Source organism: Ochlerotatus camptorhynchus, unplaced genomic scaffold (assembly GCF_037179485.1).
Source record: "Ochlerotatus camptorhynchus isolate MF236.1 unplaced genomic scaffold, CSIRO-AGI_Acam_v1.1 ptg000220l, whole genome shotgun sequence".
NCBI classification, from domain to species: Eukaryota; Metazoa; Arthropoda; class Insecta; order Diptera; family Culicidae; genus Ochlerotatus; species Ochlerotatus camptorhynchus.
In genome coordinates, this window is record NW_027040710.1 from 4,029,433 (window position 1) to 4,050,735 (window position 21,303).

The following is a 21,303-nucleotide window of genomic DNA, read 5'->3' on the forward strand; positions in this document are numbered from 1 at the left end:
AGTACAGGATTGTTAACGGAATTACGACTTGTGCGAAGGATTGAGCATGTCAACCCTGTCCCAAATTACCGCCAGTCGGGGTGACAGGAAATGATGCCGAACATTAAACGTGTTTTTAAGATGATATAAAGGACAATCCCGAAATTATTGCAACGCACATAAACAACTGTAACTTTTTAACCACGGTAACAAATGACTTGAAATTTTCAGAGAAGATTCTTAGACGAATTCTTGGTAAGACAGCAATAGACCAAGGTTCAATGGTAAATTGATAACAACTTTTCAATTAGGGAATCCAAAAGCTGTCTTTAAACTTTGTACAGTTGCGAAAAAGTCCATCTAATCCTTTAGAGCTGTCCTCAGATTTCATTATCCTTGAGGTTCTCCTCGATTTTTTTTTTTGAACTCTGCTAAGAGCTCTTTTGAAACTCATCTCAGAAGTCCACTGTAATTATAATTAAAACTCTTTAAGATTTTTTTCTTCTAACACCTTAAAACTGAAATTCTTTTAGATTTTTAGAAATTTTGCTTAAAACCTCTTTGGATTCAATCAAAATTTGATTTTCTCGGTATTCTTTTCGAAATTATCTTAAAAACATCTGCAGGATGCACTAGAAATTTTCCGCCTAATTTTCTTTGAATTCTCCCCAGATATATTTCGGAACTGTCCTAATAATTCAATTTCCTTGAGGTTCTTCTCAGAATATAAAAGAACTTTTTTTTTCTCAGAATACCTTGGAACTGAAATTCCCCTAAAGTTTCAGAAGAATTTTCTTTAAATTCTCCACAATTTTTTCCCAGAATGAGCTTGAAATTTTCCTCAACATCCCTTTGGAATTTCACTCAAAATTTGATTCTCTCGGTATTCTTTTCGAAATTATGTTGGAACTATCTGCAGGATTTATTAGAAATTATTCGCACAATTTTCATGGAATCATCCCCAGAAATCTTTTCTTTTGGAACTGTCCTCAGAATTCAATACCCTTGAGGTTCTTCTTGGAAGTTTCACCAAAACGATGTAGTTTTTTTTACCAGGAATGGTTAATAATGCTTGCCCCTCCATTCACCAGAACTGTGCAATTTTTACATCAGGAATTTTCAATTCAGCTTGCCCCTCCATGCAGCAGATTGTTAAACCTTACACCAGAAATTTTCAATACAAGCTTGCCCCAAGCTAATTTTAGACCAGAAAATTTTAATTGACCAGAACGGTGCGAATTTTCAATAAATATTGCTTCTCCAATCTTTTGATTGGTGCAGATTTCCTTGTTTCATTTTCCACCAGATATTTTCAATATAGCTTGCTTCTCCTATCATCAGAATGTTGCAGGTTTTCCATCAAATAAAGCTTGTCCCTATTTTCAGATTTTTCATCAAATTTTCTGTAATGCAGCTTCCCTCCAATCATCAGCATGGTGCAAATTTTACACCAGAAATTATTATTAAAGTTTGCTTCTCTATTCAGCAGAAGTGTGCGAATTTAAGACCAAAATTTTTCCGAAAAGCTTACCCATCCGTTTACCAGAACAGTACATATTTTCCAACAGAAATTTTAAATATTGCTTAATTTTAAATAAAGCTTGTGTCTTCATTTACCGGACCAGTGCAAGTTTTCCACCAGAATGTTTTTGTTCAGTTTAATTATCAGAGCGATGCAAATTTTGCACCAGCAATTTTCAATAAAGCATGCTCCTCCATTCACCAGAATGGTGCATCATTTTCAGTGAAGTTTGTTTCACCAATTTTCAGGTTTTGCCTCTTCATGCAGCAGAATGGTGCAAATTTTTCACCATGCATTTTCAATAAAGCTTGCATTAATCTGAACGATGCAAATTATGCATCAGAAAAATGAATAAGCCCTGAATTTCCACCAGAAATTTACAGTTAAATGTGCACCTCCAAATTTTTAGCGCGTTTCATTTTTTTCACCAGAGTTATTCATTTTGATCTCTCAATGCACCACCTTGGTTATATTTTTACACCAGAAATATTCAATAAAAAAAAGCATTTTCTTCGATTTACCACCACGAAGGTGTATTCTTTCAACTTTAAATTTACCCTCTTCTTTTAACCCTCCATGAACCACCTTGAAAAAAAAATTACACCAGAATTTTTGTATGCACCACTGTGGTGCAATTTTTTGACCAGTTGTTTTCAGAGCCCTGATATTATGAAATGAAGCTATTTTACCTTCAAATCAAGTTATCAAGAAATCAAGTTATTTTATATTCTAATTTTGTAAACCTGAAAATAAAAATCTTATTTATAAAGGGGGGTGGCAATTGCCCCCCCCCCTTGCCCCACCCTGTGTACGCCAGTGTCTGCAGCTATCGCGATTGGGAGCCTCAAATCGATTGTTGTCGTGGTTGTCATCGTACTTGACTGGCAGAACGCTGTACGTTAAACACGGATCTTTTGTTTCATCGCCATTTGCTACCACGTCCGGTGTCCCGCAAGGAAGTAATTTGGGACCGTTATTGTTTTTGCTATTCTTCAATGACGCTGCATCTACCCTTGGCCACAAGTGCAAGCTCGTATATGCTGATGATCTGATAATCTATGGTGGTACGCTGCATCGAGGACTGTTTTCACCTGCAAATGTTGCCCAACATGTTCGTTCAGCGGTGCCGCTCGAACAAGCTTATCATCAGCGTCGCGAAATGTCATGTGATGACCTTCTATCGGTCCAAAGACCCGTTAATTTGTGAATATCACATCGATGATACTGTTCTTAGCAGAGTGGATCAAGTGACGGATCTTGGTGTCGTATTGGACTCGAAGCTTTCCTTTCATTTCCATTATGCATCGATTATTTCCAAGGCTAGTCGTCAACATGGCTTCATCTCTAAGATTGCCAAGGATTTCACGGATCCACACTGTCTAAAAGCATTGTATTGTTCACTCGTAAGACCGATCCTAGAAAATACTTCAGTTGTATGGGCTCCAAACGACGTATCATATCCCGATAGATGCCGTCTGCTTGACCTCGAAATTCTTAATCGAAGACGTAAGCTACAACAGACTACATTTATAGCTAAATTACTCAACGGTGACGTCGATTGCTCTCATCTTCTGTCACTGCTTGATTTCCCTGCTTCAGGTAGGATGTTATGTCATGTTATGTTATGTCAATCCCTAATGCAAACGAGTTTTCATCGTAGTCTCTATGGCTAAAACCAGCCTATTTGTGCAATGGTTCGTATGTTTGTATCCGTCGAGTCCGCGTTTGATTTTGGTATGTCCACACCTCAATTTGTGAATAGAGTAAGAAGACTGAACCTTATTTAAGACGAATTTTATTCATTAAGACAACATTGTCAGATGACTTACTAAATAAATAAATAAATTAATTAATTAATGTCCTGTCTGAGTGTTTCAACAACTGGAAGATCCATATCAACGCGGCAAAAGCCCAGGTCATCGTATTTCCACATGCCCAATCACCAAAACTTGTTCAGTCTGAAAATAATAAGATCTATTTTAACTTCTCAGTAGTGTAATGGTCCAAAGAGGTTGTGTACCTTGGACTAACCCTAGACAGCCAGCTTGTTGTCAGGGAGCATATTGATAAAACTAACACCACCTGCAACATCTTGATAAGATCACTATACCCGCTTATTAACAGGAAGTCCACCTTATCCTTAAAAAATAAGCTTGCTGTCTATAGACAACTAATCCTACCTGTTATTGTGTATGGTATGCCAATATTGGAGAGTTGCCATCATCTGAAAAGGATCCAGAACAAGATCTTTAGGATGACCCAAAACAGTCCCCTGCTAACTCTAAATTTTGAGATCCACTTCTTGGCTGGAATTCAGACATTAGAATAACGGAGTGTATTCATCCTGGAAAGGTTCAGAGACACCTGTCTGCGATCCGGTCAACAGATCATACGTGATCGAACATGCTCAGTTAAGTTATAATCGTAGATAGATAGTTTATCACATTTTTTTTTCAATTTAAACAAACACACCCACATCGCAAGGAAACATGAGACGTCTCCCGGAAGTTCTTTTCAACATCTCCCAATAGTTAATATCACTTTACCACGGAAGTATCTTCTGCTGTTTCTTGGAATTTTTTTCATTTCATTTTTTGATTTTTAAACGTCTCCAGAAGCTTCTCTGCAAATCTTCTTCAGTTTCTTCCGATGCTCCCGAAGCTTGTTTTTACTAATCATTAAAAAAAATCTTCCAATTTCTACAGGAAGCTTTCCCGAATTGCCCTGAGGGATAATTTAATTTCTCCATGATGTTTCTTCCCACTCCAACAAGAAGTTGCTTGAGATTTCTTTTTGAAGTTTCTTCTAACCTCTCGAGGAAAATTGTTCTGTCATCTGTCCATGAAGTTTCCAGCGCTGGTTTTCTTCAGCAAGTTACTTCCAAATTAACCTGGAATATTCAACCGACTAACACAGAAGTTTCATGCCATTTCCTGCCATGGCATCTGATGGCCGATTCAATTTAAATTTTTTAAACATCATTCCGGTGAGTGGTTCTTACGTCTGTAGGGTGGTACTCTCCCCAGGCCCCTTTCTCTTTGTTATATATACAAGAATGCGTTGGCACGGGTGTGTTTTTTTTCAATCTTCATCACATGTCTTACTTATCATTGCGAGAACATTTTTTTTGTGGACCTCCCGGAAATTATAGATTTAAATCCTAAGACCACATGCCTTCCATGGAACTGATGTTCCGGTTTATGGTTCCACATGGTCAAATTTAACATCTCTCATAGCCATATAAAGCGACATATTAAATCACATCCACACGATGATCAAATATGATCAATGGCACAAAAACGACATACATATTCGCTCTTTGGGTCGGCAACGTCGGATCATTACCAGAAGGTCCTGCAACCATAACCGTTGCATCTTGAACAACTCTACCGGACACACCGATCGACCAACCGACCGGAATACACCGAAACAACGGAAACCCAAACGAGCCAAATGCCCGGACGAAAATTCCCACTTAACTTCTCCGAAACGGAACGGGAATTGTGCCACGCTAACGGCAGCGGAAAGCATCCAACGAAGACAGCGAAATGCAAAATGCAAATTGTTATCCCCAATTGGAAATCTTTTGTGTTGTGCAAATCTTTCCCGTTTTTCGCATTTTGGCATTTTCCATCCGTCCTCACCTCACCTACCCATTCCGCTCCCGGTTGATTGTTAGTGTGAAAAACCGAGCAGCTAACAGACCAACTAACGAGAGTTTTGCATTTACTATTGGCGGGTGCACGAGTGAAAATGAGGAAAATGGACCGGAACGATGAGCCTTGGAAGCGTCGGCGAGCAAATCTACCGGGAAATCTGCACGAACGATGATGATGATGATGATGATGATGATGTTGGTGGTGAAACTGTGTTCTAGTTTACATTTGTTGCCAACTGTCGAATGGATAAAAATTCCGGCTAGCTTTGGCGATTTGACATAGTTGACTTGCTTCCTGATGGTGATGGTGTGATTGTCGTTATCTGGTCAATTTCCCTCTCCCTGGTGAGGATTAGTCTAATTTGAATATCAGAATTTCACTACAAACTGATGATGCATGCTGGAAAAGTCCAATTATGTTCGGTTGTGAAGCAATTATTTAGAACAACGCTCGATGAAACGTGTTTTTTTTTTTTTCAACTTGCCTTATACATTTAATGGTTACTCGAATTAATTACATTAAAAGCAATCACTTTCCCGCGCCGGAAGCACTCGGCGCTATAAAAGCCGTGAATAATGAAATGTCATCAATTTCCGCAGAATGGTGTAGCACTTTGTCGATCTTATGGGATATTTCTCAATTTCACCCTCCAATTTTAACGACCCAAGCCCGGGAACCACTTTGTAATAATCACGCGGCGGCCGTGAAAAATGTCTCACTCTCTCCTCATGCATTGGCACCTGAGCCCCACTTGGAAACAAAAGAAAGTCTTCGCATAGTCGGTTCTTGCTTTGACAAGAGCAGTCCTTATTCACTCAACGCACGCCAGTATCTAAAATGAGCAGCCATAAAAATCCACAAATTCCCCCTCCCCTAACCAAGATGAATGGTATTGAAAAAACATAAAAACAGAACATTAATAAAAGTTAAAAGTAATTTCCCAGTCCGCGAGCAATCGTTAAAATTAAATGTAGAAGCTTCCCCTCACTGCAGCACGGAAAAAAGAAAACTTTCTCTGCTCGACTACCCATCTCCTCGGACAACGTGACGCACTATGAATTCTTAAGAGTGCCTTCAATTTCCCAACGAAAGCGCTAGCCATTTGATTTGAATCGTTCTTTGCTTTCCTAGCCAGGGTTCAGCCTCATTCATCTAATGTTAATTGTTCCTCAAGTACTCAACCCAAGGCTAAAACCCTGAAACGACTCTTGCTCTAAGAAACGTCAAGAAACTGAAAATCAGCTCCCCATTTCTTCCGGCACTTCCGAAAAAATTCAGACCCCTCCCGCAATGGCCTCATCTCTCGCTCGTCTCGGGTCGTTTTAAGTAATTTATATCCTACTTTCTTTATGTTGCACCATACCTCTCATCCAATCAACAACGAGAGCGAAACTGAGGGAAACAATTCCAGGTGCACCTGAACGAACGTCAATTCGGAGAAGACAGAACGAAGCCGTACCAACCACCGAGACACGACAAGAAAAAGATGCAGTTGGGTTGGTCTTTCGGAAACTTACCTGCTACTTGTAGAGTGGCATTCCGGCTGCGAGCTACTCCATTCGCGTTGTGGGCCTCACACCAGTAGACTCCGGCGTCACTTTCCCGGCGGGAGTTTACGACCTACGATGGGGGAGAGGGAAGAAAATAAAGGAAATTGAGAGCAAATGTTAGAGAGAACTGGTGAATGGAGCTAATGAAAGTGGAAAAGTTTTCTGTGGGCTGCTGTGGGGGTCTCAGTGGTGTCTGTTGAAGAACTTTCACGATGAGAATGATGTTTGTTCATCAGGAATTGGCAGCTGCGAGCAAATTAATGTTGGCCCCGGATGGTGTTCAGAGTTCAGGTATTCTCATTTAAAAAAAAAAGCGTATGCTGGTGTGATGCAATGTTTCAGCATTAACATGGTGAACTACTTAAAAAACTGAAGTAGAGATAATGGCTCTAATGTTTGCCTATGGATCTAAAGATTGAACTCATTGATAATCTCCTGTAGTTCAATGTTTCTTAGAACTATGCGTCATATGGAGATATTTTGTAGTGCAGGTTAAAAAAAAAATGCCTCCTTTGAAATTTATGTATGGGCCTAATATAAAGAACACTTAGGTTGACATTGGGACATTAAACCTATGTGGATTTGCTGATGAAGCTCAGAAAAACGTTATAGAAGCCCAGACCCAAAATCGCGAAATTTGTAATCCATTCTCAGTGTACATACTCCGGTGAATTAATGTTTTTAAATTCAAAAATGGCACTGGCCTTGCCATATAGTCATCGGAAAGGGGAAGGACATTCTTTGTTACTAGAGACGTTTTGTTTGAGAGATAACCCACGATCTTCTGCATAGTAAGTAAAAACAGTCACTACTACGTAGTCGCATGTAGTCGATGACTACTTAGCTCCAAACTGAAAAAAAAAGTTTACAAAATAGGTAAAATACAGCAATCCAATCCAATAAGTAGCGTATATGATATAAATGTTTAGGTGGAAATTGAAAAATCGGTAATCGGTAATCGGTAATCGGGAAAAAATATCAAAATCGTAGAATTTGAAATGGATACCCCAGGGGAAAATCGAAAACAATGTTCAATTTGAAATAGCTACGCACCTGATAAACACGATCTGGAAAATTTTTAAATGTTATATTTAAAATGGCTCTCACCCCTGATATACATGTTCAAAGAAAAATTTAAAAATGTTAAATCTGAGAAATCTGAAAAAAAATACTTAATTTGAAAAAGTTGGCGCCCCTGGTAGAAAAGTAGAGGATAAAAATTAATTTTCACTTCAGAAAATACTGAATCACTTCGGAATGTATTTAATCTCTTTAGAACTGTTCGGAATCTTTTCTGCACGTACTGCATTGATTCAGAACAGTTTGGAATCATTTCAGAAAGTACTTAATCATTTTAGAAATGTTTAAGAGTCACTTTACAAAATTATGTTGAAAAAGGTCGAAAACACTTCAGAAAATTTCCAAATCACTTTGGAAAGTACTAAATCATTGCTGAAAATTCACTTCGGAAATAATTGAATCACTTACGAATGCACTGAATGACTTCAGAATAATTCGGAATCACTTGGAAATGTTCATGATCATATCAGAAAGTACTGAATTACTTCAAGAAATTCAGAATCACTTCAAAAAGTATTAAATCACTTAAGAAAACTTTGGAATCACTCCAGAAAGTACTGAATCATTTCAGAATGTTGTTAATCACTGAAGCACTTTAGAAAGAGCTGAATCACTCTACAAAAATTTGAAATCACTTCTGAAAGTAATGAACCACTTCAGAAATTCTTCGGATAATATTGAATCATTTCACAAAAAAAAATAATTCACATTGAAAAGAACTGAATCATTCCAGAAAGTTTGTAATCATTTCCGCAAGAACGGAATTACTTCGAGAATAATGAAATCACATCAGAAATATTTGGAATCACTTCGGAAAGTACTGAAACATTTCAGAAAGTTCAAAATCACTTCGGAAAGGACTGAATCATTTAAGAAAGTACTGAATCACTTCAGAACAATTTGGAATCACTCCAGAAAGTACTTAATTATTACAGATAGTTTGTAATCACTTATAAAAAAACTGAATCACTTCGGAAAGAAATAAATCACTTTGAAAAGTTTGAAATCACTTCTGGATGTATTGAATCACTTAAGAAAAGCTCGGAAATTCTTCGGATAGCACTGAATGACTTAAGAAAACTTCTGAATCTCTTTAGAAAATACTTAATATTTCCAGAAAGTTTGAATTTGCTTCACAAAACTGTGGAAAATAGTGTATAAAAACATTCAAGTTTGCAATAATTTCCTCTAGAACTGAATAAATCTGTAATAATTTAATTACTTCAGAAAAGTTTGGAATCACTTCACAAAAATCGGAATCACTTACAAAAAAAAACATTTCGGGATCAATTTAAAAAGCACTGAATTACTGCAGAAAAGCTTCAGAAAGTATTGATTCACTTCGAATAGTACCGGCATAATTTAGCATGAGAATGGTTGCTATTCCGATATTATTAGATTACCTGTATTACACAGAGAAACAACTAACGATCCGTAGGACTAGCATGCATCTGCAATGTGTAAAAACTGGTGATCTCATACTAACAGCGCCGGCCGCGTCCAAATGTAGGCTAATTATGTAGGGATTGGACGTGATTCTCACTTTGTTGGAAACCAGTAAGTCCTCCTCACTTCCATAAATTTTCCAATTGTTTTTCAACAGGATTCACTTAAGGAAGTATTAATTCTTATCGCTAGGCCACATTAGTACTCAATTGTGACACATCGAAAAAGTTCTCGATTTTGGCAGTAAACTCTCCACAACTCGATGTCCACCATGAATGTCATGGCTACTACGATAGGGAATTTGAATGGGATTCTTATTCTATAACTCGATGATCCCTCCAATATTGAATTGTAGAGAGTGCACTGTAGTGATGTTTCCAAAAACGAGATCCATCTGTACTGACATAACATTGCATTAGGAAAATTTGGAAAAGTTCAGAATCACTCCACAAAGTACTGAATAATATGAGAAAAGCTTAGGACCACTTTGGAAAGCACTGGACCATTTCAGAAAAGTTTAGCACGTACAAATTCACATCGAACAGTACTGAACTTTACAAAAGTTATAAGTCACTTCGGAAAAAATTGGTAACGCTGGATCCGTGTATTCAGCTCATAAATATTTAATAGCTTCAGAAAATCTTCAGTAGCGAAAATGTTGATTTGCTCAAGGATAGACTGGCTTCAGAAAGTGTAGCCTTCGGAAGTAATTCCACGAGCTCTTGGGAACGTCTGAAACAAGAACCTGATTGATTTGAGTTGCGTAGCTACGATTGCGTTATTGACACGCACAAATTCTCGAGGAGTTTGGGATTCCTTTTTTGCTAAAAGTAGCAACAGTTGGGTTCACGCGGTTTCCTAGATAAAAGTTTCCTTTACGAAAGTAAGGCTCTTGTACGAGAGCCACTTGGGATGTGCCATTTAGCATTAATCTACATATATTTATCATTGCTATTCTATTATGCTGTAGCTTGATTCATGCTATCTTAACAGTAATTTCAATTGATAACTACTCAAGATGTCACAAATCCACCTCCTCCAGCATAAAGTTAACAGCAGCTTTAATAGTAAAACGCCAATGACTATCGATCAAAATGGAAAATCTTGTGATAAATCTTGTGGTGAATGAAATCTGGAGAATTTTACACACGAATCTTAGTTTGGCTGGAGATCATTCCAATACTTCCTGACCTTGAAAAAATATCAGAGAAATTATAAATTTTGAACAGTTTCTGGTATTTAGAATGACATTTGTTCAGTATTATAATTTTCCAAGACTTAGAAAAACATCTAGAGGAACTAATAAATATCTTATTTAAAATCAATGAATAAACACAAAGTGCTCTTAAACTTTTAGGAAAGTTCCTGTACTTCCGATTAGTTTGTTGTTGTTTGTTTTTTACTTCCACTAAATTGTTTGAACTTAAGCTTAGTGCCATGAACTCAACTCATTTAAATTATCCGAAGCTCTCTGAGCCTGAGTTTTCCTGAATTTGTGGGAAGTTCTGCGAATTCCTGGAAAGATGCTTCCGCTTCTAAGAAGTTTCTTGAACATTTAAGATTTTTCCATAGCTTACACAAACTTAATTTTTTCCGCGATTGCTTAACTGAGATATGCTTAGATATTCTCTATAACTCATCCACTGTTCCCTGTTCATCTAAGCTTTACTGATATAGTTTTTTCTCACTATCTTAATTTGACCAATATCTCAGAATATCCATGACAATTTCCAACCGTCCTGGAAGACCCTTAACCTTGTTACTAATTTTCCAGGACATAAGTGCGACACAAAATATCTAAAACTTCAGGAAAGTTCCAAAAATAGTTCTAAGAAGTTTGCTGTATTTCTACAATTTTCCCTGACCACTTAGCGTCTGATCTCCTACAAAATTCATTAAGGTTTAACCAAGCTTGCAAATGCTCATTACAGCTAAAATGGTATGTTTCATATATATGAAGCTATGAAATGTTTTAATGATAATTTTTAATTATAAGATGCAAGTAGAGGAGGTAAAGTGTGTGTATGACACATAAAACCTGCCAATTTAGCTTTCAGAGGGTCACAATTGCGATTAGCTGTAACGATGAGCAACGTAATGAGCGAGCAATCAGCGATCATACCATCGCTAGCTGTGACCTTCTGAAAGCAAAATTGACAAATTTTGTATGTCATACACAAACTTTGCCACCTATTCTTGCTTCTTACAAATAAAAATTACCATTATAGTATCTCATGGATTCATAATTACGCAAAATAGCATTTTAGCTATAATGAGCAATTGCAAGCCTGGGCAAGGTTGCAAAGACTCATTTCAGCTAAAATAATGTTTTTCGGAATATTAAAACCAAAAGATGGTATGATGGCATGTTTTACTTGTAACTTACAAGAAGAGGTTACAAAGTATGCGTTGGAAACATAAAACCTGTAAATTTTGCTTTCTATGAGTCACAATCAGCGATTTGCTGATCGCTGAGTGAGTGAGTGAGTGAGTGAGTGAGTTTGTGAAAAATCGCTGATTGTGACTCTCATGAAGTGAAATAAACAGGTTTAATATGTCAAACACATTCTTTGCAACCTCTTCTTGTATCCTACCAATTCAAAATTTGATCATGGCATCTAATTATTTCATAATTTAGAAAAACATTGTTTTAGCTGAAATGAGTCTTTGCAACCTTGAGCCTGGGTTTAACAAAGCTGACCAAGATTCTGTAAAATTCCCTGAGCTTTAAAAAAATCAACATTATTCGCTTAACTTCTACAAAGATAGCTGAACTACTATTACTTTGCTTCTCTTTTCTTTTAAGAATTTCCTTGATTTTTTGCCAAGTTGCCTGAAATTCTTTTAAAAAAATTGAACTTCTACGGCATCCCCTAGACTACTCCAAATTCTATCTTTAAAAAAGCCTTAAGCCGAAACAAAGTTTATTTCACCTCATCGAAGTTCATTAAACTTGAACAAGTTTCCCACTTCTACGAAGTTATCCAGAATTATTTCGAAGCTTTCCGAATTTATATTAGATTCTCTGCATTTCTTCGATTCCTGTTGAAAGTCACTGAAGTTTTAAGAAGGTCAATCAAATTCAATAAAAATGCTGAACTTCAATGAACTTACCCAAATTTCTATTAAATTCATCAAAGTATGCTGTAGTTTTACCAAATTGACTGCATTTCTATGAAGTTCATTGAAGTTTTACGAAGTTCCCTGGATTTCTATGAACTTCACTAATATTTTACAAAGCTAGGTGATCTCCTTTATAATTGGATGCACTTCTAGAAAGTTACCATTAGTTCTGGTATAAGTTCTAAGAAGTTAACTATTGTTTGTTAATTTATTTGATAAGGCTCAACCGAATTAACTTTACAGAGCCGAGGATTCTTGGTCACTATACAATACATCTTAAAACTATAGTCAAAAGGTACAACACAATAAACACTTTATCTTCCGCTATCCAAAAAGCCTCCTCCATCAGAACTGGAGCCGCTTCCAGTAGTTTCATTGTATGGCAAATTGTTGTACGCCAACGAGGGTCAGAGCGCGTCCATTGCAGCAGTGGATGCAAAACGTGGTCAGCACTCACACACTCATCACGAAACGGTTGCTTTCCAAAGTCGACGACGCATCGACCGAAAGAACTGCTGATGAAGAACAATGAGGAGGACCACACAATAATTGCGGCCGAGAAAACAGACGATCGCGTAGCACACATCGAGAGTGGCCTGTTTTTGTCGACAGCCGAGTGAACACTCAAGAAGTTAACTAAAGTTCTATAAAGTTTCCAAATAAAACTGTACTCGAAAAAAGTGAGACACACAAAAATGGTTGTCAAAAATTCATTTTAAGTCGTTAGGATTCTATTGCTTTACTGGATCTCTGCTCCATAACCGCATGCCCGCACCTTGCCCTTGACACCACTCATAAGGTTTTGGGCAATGATGGGGCCGACTTCTTTTGATACTTTTACTCAGTGTTTCTTCAAAGCCAGCTTGCTCTCCAGCACCTTAGGTGTTTTACAAAGTCTGACCTTCATGATGGCCCAAAACTTATCAATCGGTCGAAGTTTCAGCAAGTCCGGTGGGTTGACGTCTTTTGGTACAAAAACAACATTGTTGTCTCTGTACCAGTCTAACACGGGCCGCGCTTAGTGGCTTGATGCCAAATCCGGCCAAAACAGTGTCTCACCTCCTTGAGACTGCAGGAAGGGTGCTTCTGCAGGCATTCGTTTCGATCGATTTGCCCGTTGATGGTACCCGTCGTGACGTACGACTGGCTCGTCTTGCCGCACCCACAGACGGCCTGCCAAACCAAGAACTTTTTGGCGAATTTGTCCACCTTCTTCTTCCTTACATCCTCAAGAACGGCCAACCGTGATGTGGCAACGTAAAACTCCTGCCCCGGTAACTGCTTTGTGTCCGCCTTGATGTAAGTCTCGTCGTCCATCACGACGCACCTTGGTTTTGTAACTAGCTGATGCCCAACAGTTAACCCGACAACTCAGTAGTAACAAGAGACTCCTCGAACTGGGTCTCAAAGTCGGCTTACTACTGGGTGATCAAAAGTCGGGATACGCTGGCAGACGTCTTCCTGCATTGGTAGAAATTGGCTGACCGTGGCATGGCCACATTGGGATCCTCCTTGATGATTAAGGAGCCTGAGGGAGTCGGCCTTTGAGGACGACAAAGGTTATTTTGCAATTAGGCCAAGATGGCTTCCGAGCCGCTGTGTGAGACCATTTATCAACATGGTACGATGTTTACCAGATGTCCTGAACAGAGGCAGCCCTTCCATCCCCTAAAAGGGGAGGGTATTAAACAATTGCACTGCACTTCACTAGTTATTATCTCCTGTTCTTGGTCTAACGGACGCCTGTTTATTTCTGCCTAATCTTGCAAATCTAAGATGACTATCATCAACTAATTTTCCCAATTTTCTTTAGGGGAAATGGCTTCAATGTTGCCGCCAAAAATATCCACTAGTACCGTCCCAATGACGCGTTCATCTGGATAAAATTGATAAATATCAGATTTTTTGCGTTGCGCCCAATCTTAAATCCATAGGCCAACATTAGAGCCATTTCCCCTATGCGCATAAATTTTTAGCATAAAGCTAAAATTTTCCTCCTTACAGTATCGTTCGAGTGTTTTGGGAGCGGTACTAACCCTCTCGCTGCTGTGGGTGCCTTCTGATTTTAATTCTAAAAATATGAATTTTCCGACACAACAACAGTTCATTCAGACGAAAATCCACGGATTGTAACCAACTGGTTACAGTTTCGTAAGTCACTCCCGGTACAGCTTCCTGGCTTGGGTTTTGGCCACCGTGTTTTATTTGTCGTTCCGGTTCGGTGCCTTCCGGATCTTGTAGATGTGGACGTTTCATCGTTTTTTGGACAAACTTAGATATAAACATCCACCTTCTTTGCCGCATCACTTGTCGAAAGATTCAGCCGACGCTTGAACAGACTCAAAACCTTCCTTGCCTCCACCGGGTCAGCTGTCGTTGGTTTTCTGCCACAGCCTGCCCGCCGCTGGGTCGTCTGGGTCTCCTTGAATAACTTTACCACGCGGGAAATCGTCGAATGATGGATTCCCCGGGGTTTTCCGATCCATCTGTGGGACGCAGTCGGATTTTCAATAACGGTGCACAACCCAAGTAACACACAAAATATCCTTTAAATTTGTCGAACCTCTTAACGGAATCCCTTTATGAAGAGCTTTGAGTGGGTTGGTTTATTTCCTTTAAATTCCGTTATAATTGCTTATCTTTTGACAGATACGCGTATTTCGTCTACTACTTGCAGACTTCATCAGTGCCAAGTACCAAGTAGTGGTGTTGAGTACTTGGCACTGATGAAGTCTGCAAGTAGTAGACGAAATACGCGTATCTGTCAAAAGATAAGCAATTATAACGGAATTTAAAGGAAATAAACCAACCCACTCAAAGCTCTTCACACAAAATATATTTTTACATAAAACAGCAAAAAATAAGAAAACCTTCCATTTAATTCCACTTTATTAATTTTGATATCTATGACAGATACGTATTTCGACTATAATGTGCAGTCTTCATCAGTGTCAATCCCACTAAAAACTTACCAAAATCTGACCTCCTTAAGTATTTATCCCCTAGGTAAGAATGTCAAGATCACAGGTATAAAAATGAAACTACAATTTGTAGAATCGGAACCTATCTAATTCATAAAAACCAACGATTTAAGTACACTTAAGGAGTAAAATCTATACAACCTCAGTAAAACGGGAACGGGAGCGTTTTTAAAACTAATGAAAATATTAAAGACACCCACCGACCTTCAGAAAGCCATCCCAGTCAAGCAGTCAGCCAATAAGGAATTTTTTTAATAATAATTTTAAAAGCTTGTTCTATAAACGTATTACAAGTGATGCAGAAAGCATCCCACGATTTATAAGAGCTATGTTAATGTTCTCTTGATACTTCCCAGATTAATACATCCTTCAAAATAATATTTTTTGGATTTTATCTTTAAAAGTTCTACAACACTGCATCTAACTTTTGTAATAATTCTACAAACCATGTCGAATGAAAAAATAAAAAAATGAGCAGGCATGGAAAATCATTTACATTCGTTTCACACATTCATTTACATTCATTTGCCCCTTACTTTTTTCATCAACAGCATTCCGCAAAATGATGTAAAGAGCTTTTGTAGGTTTTGTTATGAACTACAACTTTTGTTCATAATTTAAATCTATATCTCTTATGCATCACGAACTAGAGTGGGCAGAACATGTTACTGTTTTTCAGTGAATGTAAAATACATTCACTGAAAAACAGTAGTGGCTTCTGTTCACTCTGGTTCATCAGGCATCAGAGATACGGATTTGACTTGTTAACAAAAGTTGTAGCTAATAACAAAACCTACCAAAGCTACGTACATCATTTTGCAGAATGCTGTTGATGAAAAAAGTAAGGGGCAAATGAATGTAAATGAATGCACGAAATGAATGCAAATGATTTTCCATGCCTGACCATGAGTGTGAAAAGATTATGAAGAAAGTCGATACTTTCCAAACTAATCATTTCGTCAAGCTTGTGCATTCATGTTCCATCAGATGTCACTGCTGCTGTTTGCGGTGGCATCTATCGGAAACTACACACAATCTGTTTTCCTATAATTGTTCACAGAGGACACTGCAGTAGGATTGGGCGATCTTTGATCGATCTTTGGAAGATCGAGCTTTTTCATCCCGAGTTCCGATTTTTCAGATCGATTCTTTGTCCACGAAAAGATCAAAAAAATCGATATCTTCTTTCGATCTTTTCGATCTAAAAAAAAATAGGTGTCAATTTTTTAAGTGTATTTAGATCGAAAAAAGAATTAACTGCGTAGTTAATTTAACGAACTTAAAGTCACCATCAGGATCGCTCCCTACAATGACGTCACTATTTGCGTTTCCAAAATTTACGAACGCAGCAACATTTGAAGGTTTGTTCTACCTCCCTCCTGTGCTCATTGCTCCTTACCGTCACGACAAATTTAATTGAATATTATAAAGGAAAGAATTTCTTAGGGCACCAACGTAAACAAGAGTATTACAATAAAAATCAAAAGATCGATCATTGGTACCGATTTAATCAGTGGATCGATTCTATAGCCACTGCAGTGCAAAACATGTCCGGTACCTCTATATATGCATTTAGATTATTATTCGAAGTCCGTCCTTCTTTACACATTCTGCACACAAAGTAGCTCACCCCTCACAGAATTTCCCGCCGATTTTTATGTATGGGGCGGGGAAGAAAGTATCTTTTGTGCAGAATATGTTTAAAAAGAAGGGACTTCAAATGTTAAACTAAATGCATATTTAGAGGTACCAGACATGTTCTGTAGTGAAAGGTTATCTATTTTGTAATCTGTGAAAGGGAAATCACAAATCGAGTGTCATCAAAATACATGACATGTTGAGAGATTGAGGTCGTGAGAGCAAATTTTCTTCGTCAAATTTTAATTTTTAGGCTCTCTGGGACTGGTAGTAAACCAGGTAAAAGTGTATGGGGAAAAATCATTTTTATTTAATTGTAGCTTGTTTAACAATAATTTCCGGGAAAAAGCTGAACGACGAAGTCCTTGACTAATTTCTTTAGGTTGTCGTTCACTTTTTTTTACCTGAATATGCACCGAAAGCGAATTATTCCCTCTTCTATCAAATTCTATATGGGGATTTTTATCACTTCCTACCAGCAGAATAGCGCCATCTCTGTGGAAAATGGCCGGACGATATAATTAATTGGCGTTGACGGTTCCATCATTCTTCACATAATGATTAATAGTTTCTAATGGAATTTTTCGGTAGTTTGTCATAAAGAAAGCAGAAAATACTCGATTATGACATAGGCAATTAGTTAAGTTTTTATTATTTTATTCAGATACTGAATTTAATACATCAGAAAAAGTTCAGGCTGTTTTAATGGAGTTGACAATACATTTAAATTACACTCTGATTATTAAGCTAATGGATCTGCTGCTTCACAAATCGTCTTTATGACGAACTGAAGAAGTGTTGCTCGAGTATATGATGTTTATATCATTTTCGGAAACATGATAGATCCTAAGAAGAGATGTATAATCCATGAGAGTGAGTCTAGTTAGGAATCAACAAACAGACCATGCCAAGGACTCATGTTCGTATCTCATACCCGGCTGTCTTAATTTAGTTTGGATTATATTAAAATGTTTTCCAAAACATGTTATAAGACCATTATTAAGTTTTAAAAGCTCCACCTCGCCTTTTAAGTTGTATGACTTTGTATATCTTTCATGAAATGAAAAAGTGCAAGTTGTTATAAAGAAGTTGAAAATACTTTAAAATTACATTCTGCCGTTAAGCTGATGCTTCTGGTGTTTTACAGAATTTCTGTATAATGATCTGACTGCGTGCTGCACGAGAATGTGTTTTTCTTACCTTTAATGATAAAATACTAGATACTAAGAAAGGTGTTTTAGACGTAGGACCAGTGTCTGTTTTATCATTTACCATCACATGCAAGGAGTATCGCTTTAACCCAGTGTCGATGAATTGCGTTTGTTTTGAACATCTTCGTAGTTACGAAACGAGTGAAATGAACAAATGAGTTTATTATACATCAACGAATACGCGTTTGTTGATATTCACCAGTGCTCGATTATCAAACCCAAAATTGTCAAAATCAGAAGTGATCCTCAAAAGCAAAATAATCAACGACATTTTGGGCAAAATGATTGTTTTGAATATTGTCGACCACACTGCCTAAATCATCGATATTATCATCAGTTCAGCTTGAGGCAATAATTTGCCGTCGACTTATGTCTAAAAACCACGTTCTTCAGCGCTATATTTGTTTAAAATGAAAATAATCATTTTGCATTTGATCCTCAATATCATCCCGACCAAGATGAAGACGAATCTCAATATTTACAACAACAGAGGCGATAATGAGAATCCAGCCATGAATGAAGAAAAACAAATGTTATTTTTGATACTCAGAGGTTGATCAAGGGAATTTGTTTATATCAAAATTCAAATTCATACAGGTAGTTGGTCTATCTGTTAAGGTTTTCTTCATTTTCAGCTAAATTGAGTGTAGAAGAAAGGATTTTTATCAGCACTGCGTAGGACTACGTCTGTGATTTCTATATGGGGGTACACTTTAGCAAAACCAAAAATGTAACATATAACAAAATTATGAAAGATTTTGAAAGTTAATAACTCAGCTGCCCCTGGACCAATTTCAATAATTTTATCACCAATCAATCAGATATATTTCTACGCATCTGCAAAATTTAAGATTTTATAATTTTCAAAATGTAACTATTTAAAATTGTGTGCAACTGTTGCTTTGATAATTAAAATTATAACCGATTGTCTGTGAAAATCAATTTCCCTAACACAGATTTTAAAGTTGAATATCAACCGGTCTCACCAAACGATGTTTATTCAATCACCGCGTGGTAAGTGGTTGTGTTCTCCAGTACACAACGAAAGGCTCCCCGCAAGCAGCTTGTCATCAAGTCTGGCCTCAACCGCTGATCAGATTCAGTTCCAATCACCGTGTGTGGTGGTGTCCAGTGGCCGGCATTAGCAGCAGCAGTGTTATCGGCGCGTGGTGTTGAACATTGTTCTCCATTACACAACGAAAGGCTGCCTGCAAGCAGTGAGCTGCAGCCCACATGAGCATCCATCGAAGGATTAAGTAGCCGCATCGCTATTGATCGAAATCAGTACCTCTTCGTGAGTCGCTGTGGGTCATATATGCCAACCGCGTCACCCTCATTCCAAACAACATACAGCTCACCAGCCTCATCTGTGTCTAACACCCTAATAGCTCAGCATTACTCAACCATCACGACAAAACGATCCTTTTCAAAACCACCTTAAATTTTTAAAAGTGTGTTTTTTGGACATTTGTCAAGGTCATCAATCAGATGTCAGTTCTCATATCAAGATAGAGCTGGAATTAGGGCGTAAAAACTATTGTAAACAATGACTTCTTTCGATGATGTCTTGAAAGTCAAGGCTCGCCCACGCAAATCAACATCACCATCAGGTAGGGCGTACCTTGAATTCCTAAAAATCATTGTTTACAAAAGCTGTTACGCCTAATTCCAGCTCTATCTTGATATGTTTAAATCTAACATACCATGTACTTTAAGCAACATTGGGAGTGCAATTTCAATAACCAAAGTCGGTCGTGGCATGTAAGTGGTCTGATTTTGATCCAGAGATGATGGATTTTAATTCTGAATACGCCAATCGATAGGAATTTTGCCTACGAATCTGTTAAAATTAATTTTCATTTTTCAAAATTTCACTATTGAAAACTGCACGAATGTGCAAATGTTGCTATGATAATTAAAATTATCACCCTTTGCTTGCGAAAAGCGCTTTCCTTAACACAGATTTCAAAGTTGAATTCCATCCGGTCTCATCGAACGGTGTTTATTCAATCACTGCGTGGTGAGTGGTGGTGTTCTCCAGTACACAACAAAAGGCTGCCTGCAAGCAGCGAGCTGTAGTCAACATGAGCATCCATAGAAAGAGGAAGCATCGCTATTGATCGGAATTAGTAGCTCTTCGTGAGTTGCTGTGGGCCATCTATGTCAAGCGCGTCAATCTAAAGAGTATAAACAGAGAGAACCCCGCTCAAATTCCTATTCCTACACAAAACACAAGCTCCTGTTGCAGTTAACAAATAAGATTTATTATATAAGACCACCTAGTATTACGTCACCATTGCGTACAACCCCATATGGCTGTCCCTTGTAGTTTTATCAAACAGAGTTGGTGTAGTGTGCAAATTACAAACCCACCACGCCAAGGCTTGGCTATGACTTATTTTTGCATGTGAGGATATTTTTGACATTTTTGGTTATTATGATGTTTTCCAAAACATATTATGTGACCAATATTTTGTTCTTAAGTACTCCGCTTGTTGCGCTTTTAAAGCTGTATAAAAGTATGAAATGAAGTAATATAAATTATTAATGATTACTTGTATTTGTCATCGAATAGTATTTTCATCTTCTTTGTAACTAACTGTGTTGCTTGGGAAGATTTTTTGGCGGATCTACTGATGAAATGAGATTGTGATGAAATCGTTCCAGAGTAATTTCATCAATTTTTACCCACACACTATAAAAATACAAACCAATCAATGTGTCTCACTTTTTTCGAGTACAGTCTTCAAGGTATGAAGTTCCTTGATATTCTATAATATTTTCCAAACTTTTATGAGGTTTTCCAACCTTTAAGGGAGTTTCCTGAAATCAAATGACGTTCTCTTAAGTCTAACCTTCTGCGAATTGCCATTAACTGCTAAGAAGGTTCCTGTAAAGATTCAGTTTTATAAATCTGAACGTACACCTTTCCCCACCCTCGCGGGGGTGGCTGAGGTAGTAGTGAAGTAGAGGTGTGACATTTGAAGACTTCTACCGATAGTATATGTATTGTCAGTTAGAGCCATGGCCTCCTCCATCCCAACATCATATTTACGCCTATGGGTGTAACCGTTAGTAGCCACCATGACAGGTTTGAGCACACCATCTTTTGGG

At 37.7% G+C, this 21,303-nt stretch overlaps 1 protein-coding gene across 1 annotated transcript in view; it reads right to left on the reverse strand.

Annotated features, from left to right (window-relative positions):
- Positions 1-21,303, reverse strand: part of LOC135703710 (protein sax-3-like) — a 488,202-nt gene that overhangs the window by 104,605 nt on the left and 362,294 nt on the right. The window contains exon 3 of the mRNA XM_065224994.1: positions 6,678-6,780. Coding sequence (XP_065081066.1) covers positions 6,678-6,780 — 103 coding nt within the window. The remainder of the gene's footprint in view (positions 1-6,677; positions 6,781-21,303) is intronic.